This window comes from Eriocheir sinensis, chromosome 48, assembly GCF_024679095.1.
Source record: "Eriocheir sinensis breed Jianghai 21 chromosome 48, ASM2467909v1, whole genome shotgun sequence".
In the NCBI taxonomy this organism is placed as follows: Eukaryota; Metazoa; Arthropoda; class Malacostraca; order Decapoda; family Varunidae; genus Eriocheir; species Eriocheir sinensis.
In genome coordinates, this window is record NC_066556.1 from 5342232 (window position 1) to 5360932 (window position 18701).

At 44.2% G+C, this 18701-nt stretch overlaps 1 protein-coding gene across 3 annotated transcripts; it reads right to left on the reverse strand.

The window, feature by feature from the left end:
- Positions 1-6496: 6496 nt before the first annotated feature.
- On the reverse strand, positions 6497-14453 carry LOC126981484 (ubiquitin recognition factor in ER-associated degradation protein 1-like). Of its 3 annotated transcripts, XM_050832567.1 has the most exons (6): positions 14295-14453; positions 12932-13035; positions 10802-10919; positions 10055-10209; positions 8060-8720; positions 6497-7777 (listed from the first exon to the last, which is right to left on the reverse strand). In XM_050832567.1, exons 2-5 carry the CDS (start codon positions 12932-12934, stop codon positions 8088-8090), a joined length of 909 nt encoding a protein of 302 aa, XP_050688524.1. In that variant the 5' UTR covers positions 12935-13035; positions 14295-14453; the 3' UTR covers positions 6497-7777; positions 8060-8087. The 3 variants fall into 3 exon arrangements, with proteins under 3 accessions (XP_050688524.1, XP_050688523.1, XP_050688526.1); XM_050832566.1 differs by lacking the exon at positions 6497-7777 and having other exon boundaries at positions 7967-8720; XM_050832569.1 differs by lacking the exons at positions 6497-7777; positions 14295-14453 and having other exon boundaries at positions 7967-8720; positions 12932-13060.
- Positions 14454-18701: the final 4248 nt, after the last annotated feature.

The following is an 18701-nucleotide window of genomic DNA, read 5'->3' on the forward strand; positions in this document are numbered from 1 at the left end:
GATAGGGGAAGGATTGAATGGACCGGTGGATAGAGGATGGATTGGTAATGGGACGGGTGTATAGGGGAAGTTTTGGTAATGGGACTGGTGGATAGGGGAAGGATTGGTAATGGGACTGGTGGATAGGGGAAGGGTTGGTAATGGGACTGGTGGATAGGGGAAGGATTGGTAATGGGACTGGTGGATAGGGGAAGGGTAATGGGACTGGTGTATAGGGAAGGGGTAATGGGACTGGTGGATAGGGGAAGGTTGGTAATGGGACTGGTGGATAGGGAAGGTAATGGGACTGGTGGATAGGGGAAGGGTTTGTAATGGGACTGGTGGATAGGGAAGGATTGGTAATGGGACTGGTGGATAGGGAAGGGTTGGTAATGGGACGGGTGGATAGGGGAAGGATTGGTACTGGGACTGGTGGATAGGGGATGGGACTGGTGGATAGGGGAGGATTGGTAATGGGACTGGTGGATAGGGAAGGATTGGTAATGGACTGGATAGGTTGGTAATGGGACTGGTGGATAGGGAAGGATTGGTAATGGGACTGGTGGATAGGGAAGGGTTGGTAATGGGACTGGTGGATAGGGAAGGATTGGTAATGGGTGGATAGGGGAAGGATTGGTAATGGGACTGGTGGATAGGGAAGGGTAATGGGACTGGTGGATAGGGAAGGATTGGTAATGGGACTGGTGGATAGGGGAAGGGTTGGTAATGGGACTGGTGGATAGGGGAAGGATTGGTAATGGGACTGGTGGATAGGGAAGGGTTGGTAATGGGACTGGTGGATAGGGAAGGATTGGTAATGGACTGGTGGATAGGGAAGGATTGGTAATGGGACTGGTGGATAGGGAAGGATTGGTAATGGGACTGGTGGATAGGGGAAGGTTGGTAATGGGACTGGTGGATAGGGAAGGGTTGTTAATGGGACTGGTGGATAAGGGAAGGATTGGTAATGGGACTGGTGGATAGGGGAAGGATTGGTAATGGGACTGGTGGATAGGGGAAGGGTTGGTAATGGGACTGGTGGGAAGGATTGGTAATGGGACTGGTGGATAGGGAAGATGGGACTGGTGGATAGGGGAAGGATTGGTAATGGGACTGGTGGATAGGGAAGGATTGGTAATGGGACTGGTGGATAGGGGAAGGTTGGTAATGGGACTGGTGGATAGGGAAGGGTTGGTAATGGGACGGGTGGATAGAGGAAGGGTTGGTGATGGGACTGGTGGATAGGGGAAGGGTTTGTGATGGGACTGGTGGATAGGGAAGGTAATGGGACTGGTGGATAGCGGAAGGTTTGGTAATGGGACTGGTGGATAGGGGAAGGATTGGTAATGGGACAGGTGGATAGGGGAAGGATTGGTAATGGGACTGGTGGATAGGGAATTGGTAATGGGACTGGTGGATAGGGAAGGGTTGGTAATGGGACTGTTGGATAGGGGAAGATTTGGTAATGGGACTGGTGGATAGGGAAGGTTGGTAATGGGACTGGTGGATAGGGGAAGGATTGGTAATGGGACTGGTGGATAGGGTTGGTAATGGGACTGGTGGATAGGGAAGGATTGGTAATGGGACTGGTGGATAGGGGATTGGTAATGGGACTGGTGGATAGGGAAGGGTTGGTAATGGGACTGGTGGATAGGGGATTGGTAATGGCACTGGTGGATAGGGGAAGGTTGTGTAATTGGACAGGTGGATAGGGGAAGGATTGGTAATGGGACTGGTGGATAGGGAAGGATTGGTAATGGGACTGGTGGATAGGGAAGGATTGGTAATGGACTGGTGAATAGGGGAAGGGTTGGTAATGGGACTGGTGGATAGGGGAAGGATTGGTAATGGGACTGGTGGATAGGGAAGGGTAATGGGACTGGTGGATAGGGAAGTTGGTAATGGGACTGGTGGATAGGGAAGGTTGGTAATGGGACTGGTGGATAGGGAAGGATTGGTAATGGGACTGGTGGATAGGGAAGGATTGGTAATGGACTGGTGGATAGGGAAGGTTGGTAATGGGACTGGTGGATAGGGAAGGGTTGGTAATGGGACTGGTGGATAGGGGAAGGTTGGTAATGGGACTGGTGGATAGGGAAGGTTGGTAATGGACTGGTGGATAGGGAAGGTTGGTAATGGGACTGGTGGATAGGGAAGGATTGGTAATGGGACTGGATAGGGGAAGGATTGGTAATGGGACTGGTGGATAGGGGAAGGTTGGTAATGGGACTGGTGGATAGGGTTGGTAATGGGACTGGTGGATAGGGGAAGGGTTGGTAATGGGACTGGTGGATAGGGGAAGGATTGGTAATGGGACTGGTGGATAGGGGAAGGGTTGGTAATGGGACTGGTGGAAAGGGGAAGCGTTGGGAATGGGACTAGATGATAGGGGAAGGATTCTAAATGGTAATGGTGGATAGGTGAAGGATTGGTAATGGGACTGGTGGATAGGGAAGGTTGGTAATGGGACTGGTGGATAGGGGAAGGATTAGTAATGGGACTGGTGGATACGGGAAGGGTTGGTAATGGGACTGGTGGATAGGGTAAGGGTTGGTAATGGGACTGGTGGATAGGGGAAGGATTGGTAATGGGACTGGTGGATAGGGTAAGGATTGGTAATGGGACTGGTGGATAGGTGAAGATATGTTAATGGGACTGGTGTATAGGGAAGGATTGGTAATGGGACTGGTGGATAGGGAAGGGTTGGTAATGGGACTGGTGGATAGGGGAAGGATTGGTAATGGGACTGGTGGATAGGGAAGGTTGGTAATGGACGGTGGATAGGGAAGGATTGGTAATGGGACTGGTGGATAGGGGAAGGATTGGTAATGGGACTGGTGGATAGGGGAAGGATTGGTAATGGGACTGGTGGATAGGGGAAGGATTGGTAATGGGACTGGTGGATAGGGGAAGGGTTGGTAATGGGACTGGTGGATAGGTAAAGGTTTGGTAATGGGACTGGTGGATTGGGGAAGGTTTGGTAATGGGACTGGTGGATAGGGTAAGGGTTGGTAATGGGACTGGTGGATAGGGGAAGGATTGGTAATGGGACTGGTGGATAGGGGAAGGGTTGGTAATGGGACTGGTGGATAGTTGAAGGATTGGTAATGGGACTGGTGTATAGGGAAGGTTGGTATTGGGACTGGTGGATAGGGGAAGGTTTGGTATTGGGTCTGGTGGATAGGGGTAGGGTTGGTAATGGGACTGGTGGATAGGGGAAGGATTGGTAATGGGACTGGTGGATAGGGGAAGGGTTGGTAATGGGACGGGTGGATTGGGGAAGGTTTGTTAATGGGTCTGGTGGATTTGGGAAGGTTTGGTAATGGGACTGGTGGATAGGTGAAGGATTGTTAATGGGACTGGTGGATAGGGGAAGGATTGGTAATGGGACTGGTGGATAGGGGAAGGATTGGTAATGGGACTGGTGGATAGGGGAAGGATTGGTAATGGGACTGGTTGATAGGGAAGGATTGGTAATGGGACTGGTGGATAGGGAAGATTGGTAATGGGACTGGTGGATAGGGAAGGCTGGTAAGGGGACTGGTGGATAGGGGAAGGATTGGTAATGGGACTGGTGGATATGGGATTGGTAATGGGACTGGTGGATAGGTGAAGGGTTGGTAATGGGACTGGTGGATAGGGGAAGGATTGGTAATGGGACTGGTGGATAGGGAAGGTTGGTAATGGGACTGGTGGATAGGGGAAGGATTGGTAATGGGACTGGTGGATAGGGAAGGTTGGTAATGGGACTGGTGGATAGGGAAGGGTTGGTAATGGGACTGGTGGATAGGGAAGGATTGGTAATGGGACTGGTGGATAGGGAAGGATTGGTAATGGGACTGGTGGATAGGGGAAGGTTGGTAATGGGACTGGTGGATAGGGAAGGATTGGTAATGGGACTGGTGGATAGGGAAGGATTGGTAATGGGACTGGTGGATAGGGAAGGATTGGTAATGGGACTGGTGGATAGGGAAGGATTGGTAATGGGACTGGTGGATCGGGGAAGGCTTGGTAATTGGACTGGTGGATAGGGAAGGGGTAATGGGACTGGTGGATAGGGAAGGATTGGTAATGGGACTGGTGGATAGGGGAAGGTTGGTAATGGGACTGGTGGATAGGGAAGGTTGGTAATGGGACTGGTGGATAGGGGAAGGCTGGTAATGGGACTGGTGGATAGGGAAGGATTGGTAATGGGACTGGTGGATAGGGAAGGGTTGGTAATGGGACTGGTGGATAGGGGAAGGATTGGTAATGGGACTGGTGGATAGGGAAGGATTGGTAATGGGACTGGTGGATAGGGAAGGGTTGGTAATGGGACTGGTGGATAGGGAAGGATTGGTAATGGGACTGGTGGATAGGGGAAGGATTGGTAATGGGACTGGTGGATAGGGAAGGATTGGTAATGGGACTGGTGGATAGGGAAGGATTGGTAATGGGACTGGTGGATAGGGAAGGATTGGTAATGGGACTGGTGGATAGGGAAGGGTTGGTAATGGGACTGGTGGATAGGGGAAGGGTTGGTAATGGGACTGGTGGATAGGGAAGGATTGGTAATGGGACTGGTGGATAGGGAAGGATTGGTAATGGGACTGGTGGATAGATAGGGAAGGACTGGTAATGGGAAGGTGGATAGTTGGTAATGGGACTGGTGGATAGGGAAGGTTGGTAATGGGACTGGTGGATAGGGAAGGTTGGTACGGGACTGGTGGATAGGGAAGGCTGGTAATGGGACTGGTGGATAGGGAAGGATTGGTAATGGACTGGTGGATAGGGAAGGATTGGTAATGGGACTGGTGGATAGGGAAGTCTGGTAATGGACTGGTGGATAGGGAAGGATTAATGGGACTGGTGGATAGGGAAGGGTTGGTAATGGGACTGGTGGATAGGGAAGGCTGGTAATGGGACTGGTGGATAGGGAAGGGTAATGACTGGTGGATAGGGAAGGATTGGTAATGACTGGTGGATAGGGAAGTATGAATGGGACTGGTGGATAGGGAAGGGGTTGGTAATGGGACTGGTGGATAGGGAAGGCTGGTAATGGGACTGGTGGATAGGGAAGGATTGGTAATGGGACTGGTGGATAGGGAAGGTAATGGGACTGGTGGATAGGGGAAGGGTTGGTACGGGACTGGTGGATAGGGAAGGTTGGTAATGGACTGGATAGGGAAGGGTTGGTAATGGGACTGGTGGATGGGGGAAGGGTAGGTGATACGGACTGGGAAGGGTTGGTAATGGGACTGGTGGATAGGGGAAGGATTGGTGCATGGGACTGGTGGATAGGGAAGGCTAGTAATGGGACTGGTGGATAGGAAGGTTGGTAATGGACTGGTGGATAGGGAAGGGTTGGTAATGGACCGGTGGATAGGGGAAGGTTGTACGGGACTGGTGGATAGGGGAAGGTAATGGGACTGGTGGATAAAGGGTTGGTAATGGGACTGGTGGATAGGGGAAGAGATAGGTAATGGGACTGGTGGATAGGGGAAGGCAGGTAATGGACTGGTGGAGAAGGACTGGTAAGGACTGGTGGATAGGGAGGGCTGGATGTCATTAGTTTAGACACTTCAGGAAGTTCTATGTAATTTGTTAAAGTTTTTACAATATGGCAACCTGAAAATAGATTAACAGAAAAAAATACAGTACATAGCTCATTAAATATTTGTGAGGGGAGTATTCCATGGCTTTCATCTTTATATTGTTCTGATAAGGATTGAAATTAAGGCTAAATGATAGTTTGGCAAGGGATGGAGACGGGAAGAGGAAGTTGGAAAGTTTTGTTTAGTCGGCGCAACATCTGTGGTCATATGCCGGAGCGAGACAGAAAGGGAAGGAATTATGTAGAAGGGAACAGATCCCAGGAGACGGGACACAACCCCTGATTAATACCTGGTACCCATTCACTGCTGGGTGGACAGGGGCATAGGGTATCGGAAAAGCCGCCCAAATTTTTCTACTCCGCCCGGGAATTGAACCCGGGCTCTCTCGGTTGTGAACCGAGTGTGCTAGACGGGAAGAGGAAAGTGTCTTGTATCTGATTAGTACATTAACCTAAGGTGCCATGCCTAAGCTTCTGCATATGTTTTCTCATTACTCTTGCCATACATTCCTCAACACTTGCCAAAGATTATACTAAGTGCCAAATGCCTTCACAGGATAATGGGGTATAGCTGGGATGACTTCGAGTTGAACCAGCGACCACGTAATGAAACTATCAAGACTTGTTACCAGCTTAGTCCATGAACACCAACTCCGGCCAACTACAGTATATGGGCACGTGGCACTCCTGGACGTCAATCCTGCTCATAGGGTTGTTTCTGTATGAGACGACCCACGTAACTCAAGGCTGGGGAAGCCGACCGTTCCTGCCAGGATGGCCTTAGGATGGAGAGGGCACCTGCATGGGAGCTTACTTGGAGTGGAGGCAGCGAGTGAGAGAAGCGATGCACTCCTGGGGGTATGCTACCCATCGTTTAATAGTAAAGATTAAAGTAAGATGGTTAAAATCATTCAATTAAACACATTCACCTTTTTCCTGATTTGTTCTTTTGACTTCATTACATTTGTTTCTTATCTAACTCTTCTGTGCTTTCTCATAGCAAATCATGGCATTCTTGCCTCTTTGAAAGACCAATGATTTACTTGTATTTATATTTACCGTCATTCACTTCATCATATAATAATGAACTTACTATACTTAAAAACTCTCTCCAATTTCTGCAATGAAGTGTGTTCTGTTTCAGTTTACAAACACCTTCTCACAATTACACTTGACCTTGTCAATTCCCGTCTCTGTTCCTCTTATAACACCATCTATATGCAAACTTACTGAGCTAAGGTAATATTATGCTGTTCTCTCCGATGATGAATCTAATACTTCCTCTTATTTCCCTTTCACACACATCTCAACCTCACCATTCCACAGGATCTTTCATACCATCATCCCTTCTCTGGGCCCATCAATGCAACACATACCTTCCCATACAGAGTAAGTTTTCATATAAAACAAAGCCTCCTCCCACATGTAAAATAACAGAAAATTTATATATTTTCCATATCTACATGGAAATGAAAATTCCTATGCAAGGGGTTATCTAACCATTCCTAATGGCCTCTCCTTGTGACACATGGTGAGAAGTATTCGCATTCACACAGCACCCACTCCCCTACCTTATAAAATACTTACCTCAATATACTTTCAAACTTCTTTATCTTACTTTTCTAATGCAACACCTAACATGGTAATCACTCCTAATTGTTTTCTTAACACTGTTAAATAACCAAATTCTTGGTTATTTAATATTGGTTCCAGATAGTTGTTGCAGGCATGCATACACCTAGGCATAAAATTACTGCCTTGCACCTTGATCTTATTTACCACAACTTTTAATATTTAGGCACTAAATAACAATGCTTCAGCAGGTTCTAAATAATATGCTAAAGTTTTTACAATTTAGCAAACTAAAAATGGACTAACATAAAAAGTACAATACATATTTCATTAAAACTAAATGCACTTACGAAAATATAAGTTTTCCGTATTATAGACAATTCTAAATATCACAAAACAATGCTGCTATAAAACTAAGCTGGAAGTTACCTTTTTTTCCACAGACAGGTGAGTGCTGATTATGAGCTTCTCAGACGCAGGAAAATTTCTGGGAGTATTGTCAGGAAGAAAAGGAGAAAGGTGCGTCTAACAAGGTGACCTTCTGTGGTGTGAGTGTATTCTCCTGCCTTCAAGAACATAGTATAATGCTCCTTATGATACTTAGATACTAGCAGTAAACCAGAAACTTTGGACCTGAAACAAAACACAACGGAAGAGTAATAAATGTAGTGACTAGTTGTTGCAGATGTCTGGTGCCAGGCAGGTTTTGGCATCTTACTCAAAACATTCTTCTTTCATTTACACTACAAAGAAACCTGCGTATTGATTTCCAGAATGGCAAATTATATTCTAAACAATGTGTTGGTTATTAGAAGCAGAGAAATTACTTCCTCTTTTATTATTCATATATTCACATTAATAATTAGGAGTAGCCAGTACCACTAACCAACTAGTGCGTAGAAAAAAAAGTCATACCCAAAAAATATGGTTAGAAAACCATCCATCACTTCCTGCTCTTGGCTTGCCGCAATGACGTGCCTTTGCCCTTGAAAGACTCAAACTCCTCCTGCTCCTCCACCTTGTTCTCCGTGCCGTTGGTCTTGGGCATCCGGCGCCAGAACTTGATGTAGCCCACCTCGTACTCGTAGTCCGGGATGCCTCTTTGTCTGGGCAGCCTCTTCAGAAGCTCCTCTTGGGGAAGCTCCAAGTTCTTCTTCTTCCCATCAAGTCTGTTTCCTGAGCCCTGGAAGGAGTAGAAGCCAACATTTTCTGGAATCATATCCTCCTTTTCACCCTCCGGCAGCTGAGAGGAAGTGTCCATCTTCTCCGGCTCCTGATAACCCACCGGCGCCGCAAACTCCACGTTCATGTCACACTCGATGATGCTGACCGCGTTGCCGGGCTTCACCTCCAGCACACGCATCTCATAGATCCGGTCGTTGTAACTCAGTGCGATGACATCGTCCTGGGTCAGGCAGGCAAAGTTTCGCAGGGCATTCTCCAGGACAGCCTTTGGGTTGGTGATGTCAAGGAACTCCACGCTCTGAGGCTCAAACTTTGAAAATGTGGCAACAGGGAGAGATCTTGACTCAATGTGCACAAAATCCCCTTCATCCAGCAGCAAGTTTCTCATCATCTGGAAAATAATATCAATAATCACCCAATGCTGAATAAATATATATTCAATACCTACATAGTATACGACATATAGGCCTTAATACTTCAGTAATAAATAGATGTATCCAAAACCCTTTATTGGACTGAACATAAGGAACTGATGGAAAATCAAAGATGGGCATCCATCAATTTGAAACCCAATAAAAAAGGAATAAGGTTGAACATAATCTATAAACTAAACAAACGTAATAAAAATTCTGTGTAGCTTTATGTTTACTGTGATCAAGGTTAAGCTTCTGAGTGCTGCTTCCCACAACAGCCTCCACTATAATGAAACCAGAGTGCCGAGATCATTTTGGCATTGGCTCTGAGGGTCCCTTCCTCCCTGCCGCTCTGCCACACAGTCCCAGCACCTATCTCTTCCTCTCATATGTTAGCTATAATTAATATATGAGGGAAAAGATAGGTGCTGGGACTGTGTGGCAGAGCGGCAGGGAGGGAAGGACCTGCAGCAGCCAACGCCAAAACGATCTCGGCAATGTGGTTTCACTATAGTACCTAAATAAGTACATCAGACATGCAGCATTACAAAGTTACATGCACTGCACTCAAATCATGCAAGTAATTCTTAAGAAACAAAGGCTATGCTTCAATGATCATATAATTTTTTCACAATTCTAACAATTTAAAGTAATTCTGGCAGGTAATATCTATTGTAGCTGTAAACAAGACATTATCAGTTGTGAGGCTGGCTGTGTGACTATCATTGATGCCCCATACACTGAGGGCCAGTCTTACAGTCCAGTACAGCACGTTTGTAAGCTCCCCAACCAAACACAAAACACGACGAAAATTCCTTGTATAGTGTTTTTTTTTCACATTTGTTACCTTTTTTTTATGCCCTTGAACTGATTCCTCTGCTGTAAAAAAAAAAAAAACCCACTATACAAGGAATTTTCGTCGTTTTTGCTGGGGAGCTGGACTGTAAGACTGGCCCTCGTGGTACTTGTGAGTGTTACTGGATTTAGACATGAAAATTTTCACAGGCTAGCATGTAGCTTTGTCCCTGAGAGTTGCTGGAGGTGACTGAACAGTTGCTAAGATTCAGAACAGCAGTGAACTATTTTTACTTCTGAGCACATACGAGTCCAAAGTCTTATGGTAAAGGAAAAGAACAGCCAAAGAAGAGCATCTGATCGTGAATGATGTGGAAAGTATTCTTCTTTTTTTGTTGAAGTGACTAGAAAGCCAACTCACACCCCAACCTCTCGCATTCAGATTAACAGATTTTTACTTTACTGTCCACATAACACCCCCAAAGCCAGCCGCCATGAGTCTCCCTCGACCACTCACCCAGTAAGGGATGTAAACCTTCCCCTCGTCCGCCACAAACTCCAGCACGCCGCAGTGTGTGTGTCTGTTGGCGCGCTGGTTGGTCAGCTTGAACAGCATGGGGTACACAATGTTGAGTCTCGTCAGGACGTCCAGCGCTGACGGTGGCATGATGACTGGAAGATTAAAAACCAGTCAGCACTAATACATGGGTGGAAGAAAGATTAATAACAGTAAAAACATACAGGAGCACATGGAAGTTTTAGAGAGGTGAGGGGTAAAGAAAGAAATGGAGAAGTTAGGAACAAAATTTAGAAGCAGTCAACACTAATACAAAAATTATTATTATGAAGCAGTCAACAGTAACATGTAAAATTAATTAAAAGTCAACATTAATATTAAAATGTTTCATGGTGGGGTTTTATTCCCCCTTGGTTGCTGTTTGGCCTTCACTGCTCCCTCCAGTATAAAAAAAGCCATACTAATGCAATCTAGACATATATAAGTATCATACAAATATGTCTACAATGGAAATCTCAAACGCTCAAATTTACCAAAATTAAACTTTTCTATACACTTATTTTAATCGCCATTCCTAAAATCAATGAAAAAAATTAACTTAATAGACCACTCAAAATGGGACCAATGAAATAGTTGAGACTGACTCTACGGTGACGGGATAGGCTAAGGAATGAACAGGTGAGAGGTAGATTCCCTGATGGACGGGTAATTGGCGAGCCTAGTAATGGACAGGTGTGATGAACCTACTTTTGCCGCCATTCTCCACCGCCTGCTTGTCCCCGGGGAACATGGACACGGAGTAGCATCGGTACTGGGTGTTGAAGGGGCGGGGCTGCAGGGCCTCCCCGAACACATTGAAGCTGAACTGTGGGAGGAAGAAAGATTAATAAGAGTAAAAACAAAGAACACATGGGGGGCAGGAGGTCTCAGAGAGGAGGGGTGAGGAAAGCAATGAGGAAGTTATTGATGGACATTGAAACTGATCTGTAGGTGGAAAAAATAATAATAATTGAAAAACAAGAACACATGAGAGGCAGGAAATTTCAGAGAGAAGAGAGGTGAGGAAAGAAATGAGGAAGTTATTGATGGATACTGGCCTCTCCGAACACACTGAAACTGAACTGTGGGAGGAAGAAGAAATAATAACAGTAAGAAAACAAGAACGCATGGGGGGCAGGAAGTTTTAGAGAGAAGAGGGGTGAGGAAAGAAATGGAGAGGTTAGGGATGGGAAACAACCTCCCCGAACACATTGAAACTGAACTGTCGGCGGAGAAGAAAGATTAATGACAGTATAAAAACAAACACGAGCACATGGAGGGCAGGAAATTTTAGAGAGAAGAGGGGTAAGGAAAGCAATGGAGAGGTTAGGGATGGGTAGAATCAAAGGTGCAGATGATAAAACAACTGAAATGATGAAATACAGGAGTGTTAAAATTGAGGAATGCATATTTTTGTTATACAGATTAGCTTGCAAACATGGGGCAGCACCATAGGTTAAGAAGGATGCTATAATTGTCCCCCTGATCAAGAGTGGCAAAATTCATTGGCTCATCAACTCCTTTAAAGTTTTCAGATTGTTGATAGACCCCAAAGCATTTACAAGCTACAGTATTATAAAAAAAAAAAATATATATATGGGTATATCCTCCCCTGGACAGTGGAGAAAAGGATGACAAGATAAAGGGGAGGCTGGTAGGTAAGATGGGAGGGGTTGAAATTAGGGTTGTAAAATTCCCAGGAATTCTGAACTGGTAAACATTCCATGGAAACTGGGAATTTTTGGAAATTTTCATGAACTCTGAGAATTGAAAAAAATTACAAAATTGTCTATGGCACCTTTGGGCTTTTTATATTTTATTTTACTGGGGCTGAGGCTATTGTTGCCTCTTTAGAATACACTTTTAGGGGACTGTTAGTGCATGTCCTTGAGCCCGGTGGCAGCACAGGCAAGATTATTTAAGTGACACCCATTGAGGCACATGCCGCCCTCCGGTTAACCTAACCTAACCTAACCTCACAAAACCCCAAACAGTCTTGACTCACAAAAATTCATATATGCTTCCTTACTAATGAGACTTTCTATTCAACAAAGTGAGGCCAATCTTCATTGATTATTACCATAAGGTGCTGGCAATCATGTGTTTGAAGATACCCTAAATCTAACCTAACCTAAAAAAAAAAAAGTCTATACGTCTTCACTCAAAAAATTCATATATGGTTCCTCACTAATGAGACTTTCTATACAGCAGATTGAGGTCATTCTTTGTTGATTTATACCATAAGGTGCTGGCAATATATCCTAAACTTAACCTAACCTAACCTCACTAAATCCCAAACATTACTATAGGTCTTGACTCAGAAAATTCATATATGCTTCCTTACTAATGAGACTATCTATGCATCAGAGTGAGGTCAGTCTTTATTGATTTGTACCATAAAGTGCTGGCAATCATGTCTCTGAAGACATCCTGAACTTAACCTAACCTAACGTAACGAAACCCCAAACAGTTCCTATATGTCTTGACTCAGAAAATTCAAAAATGCTTCCTTACTAATGAGATTTTCTATACAACAGAGTGAGGTCATCTTTTGTTGATTTATACCATAATGTGCTGTTAATCATTTGTTTGAAGATATCCTAAATTTAACCTAACCTAACAAAACCCCAAACTGTTACTATAGGTCTTGACACAGAAAATTCATATATGCTTCCTTACTAATGAAACTTTCTAGTTTCTATACAAAAAAGTGAGGTCATTTTTTGATGATTTATACTATAACATGCTGGCAATCACTTTGCTATGTGTCAGAAAGAATCATAAGGTTACAGGAACAACCAAGTGTCTATATTCACATACATTATGACAGATACTTACCATGTTTACTGTTAGCTCCTGAAGAGTGACTTGACAATCAAGTGTTGGTTGGCAGTAAGACTGCCTCTTCCAATGCTGCACTGGCCTCTACGATTGCTTGGTTTCTGAGGGTAAAACATTGACTGTCAAGACACTTGCCTGCAAACAATAACCAGCATGAGTCAAGTAAGTTGGCACCACTACTGCCTGAACCACTGTCGCGCTGGGGTTGACCAGCTGGCCCCATCAAGAAAGCCTACTGGAACTATAAGCTGAATATGGAAGAAAAAAATCTAATAATGCATCATTCGTAGCTGTTTTTACTCACAAGCCGCCAGGATGATTACGGTGTCCTGCATGTTTGGGAGAGTGGGTCAGTAGGTGCTGTGCTGTGTTACTGTTTGATAAACATACAATATATACTATTTATGAGCAACAACTGACTCTATAGTTTTCTTTTAGGTTATCATCCAGGTTAGCTTAGTTTTCAGCAGGTTAGGTTAGATTAGTTTTTGAGCTGGACCTACATTACAGGTTTTGGAGACCCAATAATTTAGCTCATTTAACCCCACAATTTCCCTGGTCTTCATAGCCCTCCCCACTACCAGGTGTTTTAATTTTGTTGAAGGGGACAAGAATATTATCTGTTATTCCTTATCATCACTTGTAGACGCAGTATATGTTTGATGCGCCGGTAAAACTAGAGTAACACAACAGTATATGATAGCTTGGGAAGGCTAGTAATGCCGTGGGAGCAATACTGGAGCCGCTTAGTGATTTTCCATATTTACCGAGCATAGCCTCCCCACTGCCATGCTATTTTCCTTTCCTTTGTCAAACTGCAGGATGATGAAACATGATGCAAGTGTAATATAAAACACTAAACCAGGGCCACAAAAACACACTGCTAACTCACTATAAAAAAAAATACATCACACAGGAAAAAAAATACAAATAACGAGCTCTCAGGGACAAAATAAGGCTCTAGCTAAACAATAAACCTTAGAAAAACAAGAAATATACCTTAATTAAAAACACCTGAGCCCCATAGAGAATATACCTTAACGATAATGAGTAAATACCTGAAAAAAATATAAGAACCTCATATACAGCTAAAAGACGTAAAAATAATGGTCTAGCTTAACATTAAACCTTAGAAAAACAAGAAATATACCTTAATTAAAAACACCTGAGCCCCATAGAGAATATACCTTAACGATAATGAGTAAATACCTGAAACAAATATAAGAACCTCATATACAGCTAAAAGGGCGTAAAAATAATGGTCTAGCTTAACATTAAACCTTTGAAAAACAAGAAATATACCTTAAAAATAATATCTGAGCCCCTACATAGTAAATACCTTGAAATAACGAGTAAATACCTTAAAAATAAGACCCTCAAGTACAGCTGGAGGAGGTAAACAAAGGAGGTCTTGGTCTTGGTCTGGGCTGAGAGTTCCCTTTTTCGACCTTCTCTTTACTCCTCTGTGGCTGTTTTATTCTTATTGTCTCTCATGGAGAAGCTATGGTATAATTTTTCGTGTTGTTTTACTAGTTTTTTCTTCCCTCTGATCTCTTATTAACTTCACAAATACGCTTCGCTTGAACGTCGACTCCAACTTCTTCCTGGTTGTTTTGGTCTTGGTTGTCATGGCTGCTTCTTCTTCTCCTTCTTCTTCTTTTTCATTTCCTCCTCCTTCTTCTCCTTCTTTTTCTTTTTTCCTTCTTTTTCTTCTTCGTCTTCTTCTTTTTTCCTCTTCTTCTTCTTCTTTTTCTTCTTCTCCTGCTCCTTCTCCTTCTTCTCCTTCTTTTTCTTTTTATTTTTTTCCTTCTTTTTCTTCTTCTTTCCTTCTTTTTCTTCTCATCCTCCTCCTCCTCCTTCTTCTTTTGAGCAACATATATCGCTTCTTAGGTCCTCCTCCTCTGTCCTCTCTCCTTTTTATTCACACACTTTGCTTTTCAATGGCATTATATAATTTAACCATCAATCAATCAATCTCTCCTCACCGTAATGCACAATCGCAATATTTTCAGTTTTGTTGCTTGAATCACTTGTTTTCAATCCTTCTCCTTGGACTCACTCAAGCAGCGCCTTTTTTTCCCTGCACCGCGTAATAGGAACACTTTGGTTATCCTTACAATATTCTTTCTGGGGGTAGGGTGATGGGGAGGCCGGCATAGCATAGCATAGCATCCCTCCTCTTATTACCATGCTTATTACGGAAGGTTTGCCCCCCGTTATGGACGCCTGATTAAGCCTTCACAGTAAAAGTTAAGTTGGAGTGTAATATTTTTTTTATGCGGTCCATATATTACAATTTACAATGACAAAACCATATATAGTTGAAAAAGGCTAGAATGTAACTGCTCCAAAGTCCTATTTCGTTAGCTGTTCAGTTATAAAGAAACGATTTATAGCATAATAATAATAGCATATGGAAAAGGTTTAAGAGGGGAGTTATAAAGACGATATAGTCACCCCTTTATTTTCTCCTACAATGATTAAAGAGAACTGAAGCTACAATGAGTAACTCTTATGAACCTCGCTTTTCTTCCTATGTCTACCTCTGTACATAGGAAGAAAGAGGGTAGGTGGGATAAGCTATAGGGGGAGGCGGTGGCTGAGTAGTGCGACCGGGGTCCAGGAGGAAGCGCCCCGCCCGTCCCGACAAACAAACTGGCAATTTTTCAGCCGCCGTCGAGTGACCCGAGACTACCCACCTGCTGTCATGAAGACCACCCATCAACCAGGACCACTGATCTCTAATATAATAGAGATCAGTGACCAGGACTCTAGATTCTCTCTCACAGGACCAAAGATGAGCTCCGAGGGGGGCAGCATGAGCCAAGCAAGATGGTGCCTCTATAAATACTTGCCTGCGCCACAATGGGCTGGGGCCGATAGTCAGGCCCCACCAAGAAAGCCTACCGACGTCATAGGCCAAACGTAAAAACAAATATATAAATAAATTAATAAACAAATAAATAAAAGAATAAGAAACGGTGACAAGTTGATCATTAGATAGACCTGTAAAAAAAACAAAAAAAAAAAAAAAAAACGAATATGGAAAAAAAGATAAAAAGCGCTATTGAGTTTATAGATTCCAACACCATCAAGAAAAGGAACCAGAACTCACGAAAAGGTTCTCAAAATAAACAGGAATATGAACCACTTATAAAACGAAAAAAAAAAAAAAATGGGGGGAAGGGGAGTGATGCAAATGACATAGATTTCAACATTATTAACAAGATCATATAACTCACAAATGGGACACGTTGCTAACAAAATAAGACAAAATCATGGACCACTAAGAACCCCTCCCCCCAAAAAAAAGCGCAAATTACATGTAGATTCCAACACTATTAACAAGAGGATCAGAACTTACAAATGGGACACGTCACACCACTTGGCGCCGCTCATCTCAACACCTCACAGCTCATTAAACACCCCTTACCCTGCACCCCTCACCCCCATTAACACACCAACCAATTCCACTCCTAATGACACAATTAACTATACACCCATTAGAGAGGGGACAAGCGGCGCCTTACTTTTGCTAATGGAAATAGATGATGACGGAGAGAAGGAGGAGGAGGAGGAGGAGGAGGAGGAGGAGGAGGAAGAAGAGGAATAAAAAGGGTTAGATCATAAGTTGAAGAATTGTATGGTTGTAGAAGTAGTAGTAGTAGTAGCAGCAGCAGTAGTAGTAGTAGTAGTAGTAGTAGTAGTAGTAGTAGTAATAGTAGTAGTAGTTAGGGCTTGTTATAGGCAAAAGGAAAGGAAAGGAAGGAGGAAAAAGGGAAAGGAGAGAGGGAGGAGGAGCGGAAACGAAGTAAAGATGAATGAAAGAGATGTGGAGAGAGGAACAGAAGGAGAAAGAAGGGAAAGAGAAGGAAAAGAGAAGATGTGTAGGTAAGTGGAAGAATAGGGCAGAAAGTAGATAGAGGAAGGAGAAAAAGGGGAGAAGGAGGAGGAGGAGAAACACTGTGAAGATGAGGACTAGAGAAGGGAAAGGGGAGGAGGAGAAGAGGAGAAACTGAGATGAGAGAGACAGTGGAGAAGAACGAAGGATGAAAAGGAGAAGAAAGTAAAATAGAATGAAAGGGAAAGGACTGGGAAGGAAAGGAAATGATGTAGAAATAAATGGAAGGGCTGTAGAGAGAGGAAGATGGGGAGAAAGAAGAAAAGGAAGTGAAGAAAGGGAAGAAGAAGAAACGGTGTGGATATGTAACGAGAAGACAAGAGATACTGAGGAGAGGAGGAGAGAAGGAAGAGAAGGAAGAGGAGGGAGGAGGAGAGAGGAGGAGGAAGAAATCTGAAAGAAGACTGGTGGTAGGGGTCGTTCTTTCACCCTCCTCCTCCTCCTCCTCCTCCTCCTCCTCCTCCTCGGCCGCAGTATTTACCAGGTTATTTGTTATGCATTGAAGAACAAATCGCGGAGGAAACGGCTGGTGTTCTCTCAAGATGGAGATGATTGACGCTCGATTACATCCTCCTCCTCCTCCTCCTCCTCCTCCTCCTCCTGAATAGTCTCGAGAAAGAAGCCCGGGGAAGGAGAGGGAGGAGGAGGAGGGAGAGGATGTTGAGAGGTGAAATATGGGGAGATGAAGGAAGATGAGGAGGGGGAAGGGGAAGAAGAAAGGAGAAATGGGGAAAAATAGGATAGTGGAGGAAGAAGTGGAAGGGGGTGGATAGAGGAGATGAAAACAAAATGGAGAAGACAAATAAAAGTGGAAGACGTTATTTTTTGTGTGTTTAGAAGTAATATTTGTTAGATAGACTGACTACTACTACTACTACTATTACTACTACTACTACTACTACTACTACACTATACAATACTTATAACTCGTCTTCGTCCTCTACCACCATCTTCCTTCTCTTCCTCCTCCTCCTCCTCCTCCACCTCCTCCTCCGCCTCCTCCCTTCCTCCACCAGGGGTAAGAGGGGAGGGGGGGGGGACCTATCAAAGTCACTCCAACCCTCGTTAGCTGAACTTTTCCGACAAGTTTGAACTGTGTACCCCCTTCCCTCCCCCCCCCCTCCTCCCTCTCTCCCTTCCCCTTCTTTCCTCTCTCTCTCTTTTCTTTCTTCTACCCCCTTCTTCGTTCCCCTTCTTTCTCTTCTTCTTCCAGTTCATCTTCTTTTCCCGTTTCTTGTTTACCTTCATCTCTATTCTTTCTTCCCTCTCTCTTCCTTCTTTCTTTCTTCCCTCTCCTTCCTTCCTGTCCTTTCCTCCTTTCCCATCTCCCTTTCTCCCCTTTTGTTCAGTCTTCTTTCCTTCTTTCCTTTCTCTATCCCCTCTCTCACTTCCCTCTTTCTTCCTTTCTCTCTTCCCATGTCTTTCTTTTCCCTTCTCTTCTTCCCCTGATACACCCTCCTCCTCTTTTTTCTCCTCCCTCCCTTCTTTATTCCTTCCTCTCTTCTTTCTTTTCATTCTCTCCTATTCCTTCAATCTCTCGCTCTCTCTTCATTCCTTCATCTCTCCCTTTTCCCTCCTTTCCTTTCCCTTCCCTTTCCTCTTTGTTCATCTTTCCTCTCTTTTTTCACCCTATTCCATTCCTCTTTCCCACCCACTCTCTCCCCTGCAATCCCTTCCTTCCCTTCCATCCTCTCCCTCTACTTCTCTTCCTCTCCTCTCTTCCTTCTCTTCCCACTTTTCCTCCCTTCTTCCTTCCTCTCCCTCCCTCCCAATCCTCCCCGGCAAACGAAATTCAACATGGCAGGTCCAGTAACGTTAAATTTTCTGTATTTTTCGCCTCTTGTGTGTATATTTTGAGAGGGTACG